Raw genomic sequence first — 7,219 nt, forward strand, 5'->3', positions numbered from 1 at the left:
GGATGATGAGGATGATGATGATGATGAGGATGATGAGGAGGATGATGAGGATGATGATGATGATGATGAGGAGGATGATGAGGATGATGATGATGATGATGATGATGATGAGGAGGATGATGAGTGATGATGATGATGATGATGAGGATGATGAGGATGATGATGATGATGATGATGAGGATGAGGATGATTGCTCTGTTGAACATGACAGCTTGTTAAAAGCTCGTGAGTGTTTCACTGATGAAGGATTATTGAGTGTTTAGTGGTTCTCATGTTGGTTCATTGTTTCTTTAAGGGCTCTCAAGAGTCTGTGATGATATTTGAGCATCTGTTTGTCAGGTTAAACTTACTTTGATTCAAGATATATCGGGATCTACTATTTAAAGTTTTGGGATTTTTGAAGTTTACTTTTCTAAAGAACTAATCATTAGTTTGTAAATAGTGTAGCCTAAACTAATAAATTAAATCAAATGTTCTTTGAGGAATTATGAAGAACTAGCGATGCCCGATTCTCTTTTGAATCCCTCTTTTAACCCCAAGCGGGTTAGCAAAACGCTCTCAGTTGACTCAATTTGATGTTTATCAGTTTATCAGTGGTAGCAAATTGGTCTGAATCGGTTAGCGGTTCAGAACTAGCAATGCTCGATTTATAAATGAATCACTCATTTTAGACAGTTCTTTCAATGAATCGGTTTAAACAGGTTAGCAAAAATTTCTAAAATAGCTCATGGTTCATTAGCCAAATGTGTTAGCAAATCGGTCCGAATCGGTTAGCGGTTCAGAACTAGCGATGCCTGATTCGCAAATGAATCATTCTTTTGAGTCAGTTCTTTCCATGAATCTGTTCAAACAGGTTAGCAACGGTTAGCAGTTCATTAGTCAAACATGTTAGCAAATCGGTCTGAATTGGTTAGCGGTTTAGAACTAGCGATGCCCGCTTCGCAATTGGATCACTCTTTTGAGTCGGTTCTTTTCAAAGTATCGCTCAAACAGGTTAGCAAAATGGTCTGAATCGCTTCGTGGTTTATCCATCAAACGGGTGCATTTCCCAAAAGCATCGTAAGCCAACTGTAGTTGTGTTATGTTTACCTTGTCTTGTTTCACTGTTGCCCTTTTGTTTGTCATTTTTGTCACTTTTGTTATTCCTTAGTTTTCACTTTTGTCACCCTTGTACCTCCATAGTCTTCCTGTCAGCCCTCGTGTTCACTGTTCATTGTTTTCACCTGCCCTCGTTTAGTTTCCCTTTGGTTTCTGTTTATCACCTTATCATCTTGTTTGAGTTCTGTTTGTTCATTGGTCCCTTTTTCCTATGTTCATGTATTTTAACCCTGGTTTTTGGTTCAGTCCTGGTCTTTCGTTGAGTGTTGTTAGCTGGTATGTTTTCCCTTCCCATGTGTTCAGCTTTATGTTTATTTCCCCATTGAGGGTTTTTCCTTTGTGTTTGTTTAACGAATAAAGTTAACTGCATTTGGATCCGCACCTCCTCGTCTGCCTCGCTGCTTACTCGTTACAGAACGATAGACCAAAATATGGATCCAGCGGTTATCCGGGCATGCTGCCGCCTCCTGGACCTGAAGCAAGGAAGCCGCCCGGTGGAGGAACACATTAGGGACTTCCTGTTCCTAGCGAGCGCCACCGACTATCCTGACTCCTCCCTGGTGGTGTTCTTCCAGGCTAGCCTGACCTGTTCGCTCCAGGAGCGGTTGCCGCCGGCGACGCGTGGCTGGATGCTCTGTGAATTCATGGAGGAGACACTTCTGGCATGCGGCTCACAGCTTACTGTGGAGGTGGTTGAGGATCCTGCCTCTCCTCCCACGGCGGTGGCCCTCCAGTCGTCCTTGGCTCATCCTCTTCCACCTGCCCCACCGTTCAGCGAGCTTGCCCCCACGCCTGTCACGGTGACCGAACCTGTGCCCACGCCTGTCACGGTGACCGAACCTGTGCCCACGTCAGCCACGATCTGCGAGCCAGAGCCCACACCTGCCTTTGTCAGTGAGCCTGCACGGCCCACTTCGTCTGCCCGGAGGAGGAACAGAAGACGGGCTTCTGCCTTCCGGCCAACGTCAGCCACGGTCAGCGAGCCTGTTTCCGCGTCAGCCACGGTCAGCGAGCCGGCATCTACGCATATCACGGTAAGCGAGCCAACGCCTACGCACGTCACTGTGAGCGAGCCTGTCGCCCCTGAAGTCACTGAGCCAGCGCCTGTAGCCTCGACCGTCCCCGAGCCAGCGCCTGTAGCCTCGACCGTCCCCGAGCCAGCGCCTGTAGCCTCGACCGTCCCCGAGCCAGCACCTGTAGCCTCGACCGTCCCCGAGCCAGCACCTGTAGCCTCGACCGTCCCCGAGCCAGCGCCTGTAGCCTCGACTGTCCCCGAGCCAGCGCCTGTAGCCGTAACCGTCCAAGAGCCAGTGCCTGAAGCCTCGACCGTCCAAGAGCCGGTGCCAGTAGCCATGACCGTCCAAGAGCCAGTGCCAGTAGCCATGTCTGTCCAAGAACCAGTGCCAGTAGCCAGGACCATCCAAGAGCCAGTGCCAGTGGTCGTGCCCGTCCTAGAGCCAGCGCCTCCCGAGCCTTCCAGGGCTCCTCCTCCCGAGCCTTCCAGGGCTCCGCCTCCCAAGTCTCTCAAGTCTCTCGAGTGTTCTAGGGCTCCTCCTCCCGAGCTTTCCAGAGCTGTGTCTTGTCTCCTTTATTGTATATTTTATATACAAATGATTGTATAAGTAAACATAAAAATAGGCATTTTTTTAAATTCGCAGACGACACAGTCATTGTGAGTCTTCTAGAAGACAATGAAATCTGCCATGGTCCAGTGGTTGATGATTTCGTAAAATGGTGTGATGATGCCTGTTTGCAGCTCAATGTATCCAAGACAAAAGACATGAGTATTGACTTCAGAACACAAACACATCCTTCCCAAGACACATTTATTAAGAACAAGAAGGTGGCATGTGTGGAAAGCTATAAATATCTGGGGACAATTATTGATAAAAGATTGCGGTTTGACTTGAACACAGAGGCCCTGTGTAAAAGGGACAGCAGCGCATTTATTGTCTTAGAAAATTGAGATCATTTAATATAGACAAGACACTGATGGAACTGTTCTATAAGTCTTATATAGAGCCAGTGTTGTCCTTTTCCATTAGCTGCTGGTTTGGAAATCTTAGTGTGAAATACAAAAATGCACTAAATAAATTAGTCAGAAACAGTGGGAAGATCATAGGCAAAGAGCAAAGATGCTTGACAGGTCTGTTCAACAGAAATGTTTTGAGTCGAGCACACTCTGTGATTTTAGACAGTGAACACTTCTTATACCCAGAGTTCTCCATGCTGCCCTCAGTTCGTCGTTATTTGTACCTCCATAGTCTTCCTGTCAGCCCTCGTGTTCACTGTTCATTGTTTTCACCTGCCCTCGTTTAGTTTCCCTTTGGTTTCTGTTTATCACCTTATCATCTTGTTTGAGTTCTGTTTGTTCATTGGTCCCTTTTTCCTATGTTCATGTATTTTAACCCTGGTTTTTGGTTCAGTCCTGGTCTTTCGTTGAGTGTTGTTAGCTGGTATGTTTTCCCTTCCCGTGTGTTCAGCTTTATGTTTATTTCCCCATTGAGGGTTTTTCCTTTGTGTTTGTTTAACGAATAAAGTTAACTGCATTTGGATCCGCACCTCCTCGTCTGCCTCGCTGCTTACTCATTACAAGTTGCAATTTCCATCGTTACCAACATAGTTCATAGTAGAAACAACGTTTTTTTGTTTCCAAAGAACAATCGCAAACAACATTACAAAGTCCCGTACAGCAACGCAACTCACTATGTTGGAACTTGTTGGTACAGTGTTCTGAATCAGTTTGCAGTTCATCGTCAGGTGGGTTAGCAAGACAGTATTGGTTTGCGGTTCAAGACTAGCAATGCCAAAATGTTGAATAACTCTTGTGAGTCAGTTCTACCAGGTTAGCAAAAGGGCTTGAATAACTTCGCAGTTCATTTTGAATCGTTGGAGTCGTGGTTTCTCACTTAACAATAACAGGATCAGTAGCCCTGTACTGGGCCGCTCAGCGAGTATTGACGCTGACTATCGCACCTGGAGTCGTGAGTTTGAATCCAGGGCGTGCTGAGTGACTCCAGTCAGGTCTCCTAAGCAACCAAATTGGCCCGGTTGCTAGGGAGGGTAGAGTCACATGGGATAACCTCCTTGTGGTGGTGATTAGTGGTTCTCTCAATGGGGCGTGTGGTGAGTTGTGTGTGGACCGTGGAGAGTAGCATGAGTCTCCACATGCTGTGAGTCTCCGCGGAGTCATGCACAACGAGTCACATGATCAGATGCATGGATTGACGGTCCCAGACGCGGAGGCAACTGAGACTCGTCCTCCGCCACCCGGACTGAGGCGAGTAACCGCGCCACCACGAGGACCTGCTAAGTAGCGGGAATTGGGCCTTCCAAATTGGGAGAAAAGGGGATAAAAAAAAAAAGTACAAATGCCCCTGATTGAACATCTGTCTCTCTTTATCTCTCTTCAGAGTTATTCGATGACTTCGCAGAGGGCCGTGAGTGTGTGAACTGTGGGGCGATGTCCACTCCTCTCTGGCGGCGAGATGGAACGGGTCACTATCTGTGTAACGCCTGCGGACTCTACCACAAAATGAACGGAATAAACCGGCCAATCATTAAATCTCAAAGACGATTGGTGGGTCTCTCTCAGACAGCATTAATACAAATAATTGATTTATTTCAGCAAAATAAAATATTTGCAGAAGCTCATGAGTGTATATTTCCCTTTTGATCTCATAAAGATGTTTTAAATAAGTTGATGTATTCAGTGGCCCCTAAAAGTATTTGGACACACTTAAAAATGTCCAAATGTCACTGCACTGGATTACAGAATATATGAGCAGGTGTCATCTGTCACTCAAATTCATCTGGAGCTTTTCTCAAAATTAAACACTTGGTTTTTTTTTTTTGGCCATTTTTGGCATGACTCAATCAACTGATGTCTATGGGATTTTTATGGATATCCCAAAAGAGCTCAATTTACTGGTTCTGTCTCTTTCAGTTTGCGAACAGACGGGTGGGTTTGTCCTGCATGAACTGTCACACGACAACAACGACACTGTGGAGACGCAATGCCGAGGGTGAGCCGGTGTGCAACCCCTGCGGTCTCTATATGAAGCTCCATGGGGTGAGAGAGAGAAATCCTTGTGTCTCTTTAATTTTATTTATCCTCATTTATATATGCTCGTACTTTTACGCCTATTTTTACAATATGAATGAACAGTTTTTGTCATGCAAAAAACAAATAAACAATAAAACAGACAGTCGGCATAGACTGCACTTATATATGTAACCAGCAGAGGATGCCAGAGAATAAAATAAATGTATAATAAGATTAAAGTATAATATTTTAAATGTAACGGAATTACCAAAAAACCTCTTCATACAGATTGCTCGCCCTCTTGCCATGAAGAAGGAGGGAATTCAGACGCGCAAACGCAAACCCAAAAATATCAGCAAGTCCACACCCGGTGAGTGCAGAAACACATCAAGCATCTGTGAATCTTGTAATGCGGCAAATAAACAATTCACATTCTAGATGTTTTAATCTTTTTATCCAAACCTCTTTCACACATCAAGCAGCCCAGAGTCAGTTATCTTAGTATGACCTTTGACCTGACTGTGATTTTAAAGGGATCACCGGTTCTGATGGTCAGATCCCGCCCAGTGTTGTGAACTCCAGTACAACAGAAGAACCTCGACACATAAAGACAGAACCGGACACAGTGTCACTCTACACACACCATCATATGCACACACAGGTGAGACAACTGCACACACACACATACCCACACACACACACACACACATACACCCACACACATACACACACACGCACGCACACACACACACACACATGCACATACATACGCACACATACATACACACACACGCACACATACATACACACACACATGCACATACATACACACACACACACGCACACATACATACACCCACACGCACACATACATACACCCACACACATGTGTTTGTGTGTGTTTGTTTTAGAAATATACATTTTGATTTACATTAACTATGAAAAATATGTTATGTTTAATAAGACAATATGTGTCATTATTTAAATACAATATTGTTTAAAAATATTATAAGTTGACATTGTGATTTACTTTATAGGTAACGGTAAAAATGTATTTGATGTTTTACAATTTAAGGCATCGTGTGGAATCTTGTTTACACCTGTGTTACTATGGTTACAGCACATTTAAATTCGGCAAAGCATGTGATATTTCCAGAAGGATGATACAGTGATATTATACAGTATATGTGATATGTCTGAAACACACTCACTGGCAGCCACAGCTGCAGGATTCTCACAGTATATTCAGATATGAATTGTTTACAAGTAAAATGTTTAGATGTTTAAAAAAGAGCTCAAAGTGAGACAGGACAACCAGAACTGTGTTTTGTCCATCAGGTCTCTTCGATTCCTACATTCATGTGAACTCAAAGCGGAAGTTCTGCACTCAAACTGTCACCGAGTGGATCTTCCACCTCAAAGAGTGAAGCGTGGAGCAGTCTGATACTCGCTTAACAACCAACATGCTCCTGTTTAATCCTGTCTAACACTCCCTGACCCAGAGTCCGGTCTGGAGAAGTTCATCTGAGACCACAAGAGCAAAGAAGACCATCATCTGGTGATATACGGACAGCAGAACTCACAGCACTGTGTTGATTCAGACATGATTGTGAAATCACTGGTGGTGTAGTGGCTAAAGCACATAACTGGTAATCAGAAGGTTGCTGGTTTGATCCCCACAGTCACCACCATTGTGTCCAACAAATAAACAATATATGCTTCCTGTCCAGAAAGCCACGCCCATAAAACACTTTCACTCTAAAGTCTGCTACTCACAGATGACCTCCTTCTTATATTTATTCTTATATATAAAAATAATTAAAACAGGGTCATTTTAAAGTATTAAATGTTGTCGTATGTATGTAACTGTTGTTGTGAACGGTTTGTCAAACTTTATTTCTTTCTCAGAGAGCAAGATTGATTTTCCACAAGTGCTCAATCAAACTACATTAATTAATAAACATAAATAAAAGTCGAATAACTGCCCCACTGAAAACCCAAATATGTTGACTTAAAGGAATTGAGTAATGGTGTCTCCCAAATTTTTTTAACATGAAGTTCACTTAACCCTTTGTA

At 43.9% G+C, this 7,219-nt stretch overlaps 1 protein-coding gene across 1 annotated transcript in view; it reads left to right on the forward strand.

Annotated features, from left to right (window-relative positions):
- LOC127622405 (transcription factor GATA-4-like) overlaps positions 1-7,110 on the forward strand; it is a 13,964-nt gene extending 6,854 nt beyond the window's left edge. The window contains exons 2-6 of the mRNA XM_052096508.1: positions 4,512-4,678; positions 5,045-5,170; positions 5,432-5,513; positions 5,677-5,804; positions 6,482-7,110. Of these exons, the coding sequence (XP_051952468.1) occupies positions 4,512-4,678; positions 5,045-5,170; positions 5,432-5,513; positions 5,677-5,804; positions 6,482-6,508 (530 nt within the window). The 3' untranslated portion in view covers positions 6,509-7,110. The remainder of the gene's footprint in view (positions 1-4,511; positions 4,679-5,044; positions 5,171-5,431; positions 5,514-5,676; positions 5,805-6,481) is intronic.
- Positions 7,111-7,219: the final 109 nt, after the last annotated feature.

This window comes from Xyrauchen texanus, chromosome 28, assembly GCF_025860055.1.
Source record: "Xyrauchen texanus isolate HMW12.3.18 chromosome 28, RBS_HiC_50CHRs, whole genome shotgun sequence".
In the NCBI taxonomy this organism is placed as follows: domain Eukaryota; kingdom Metazoa; phylum Chordata; class Actinopteri; order Cypriniformes; family Catostomidae; genus Xyrauchen; species Xyrauchen texanus.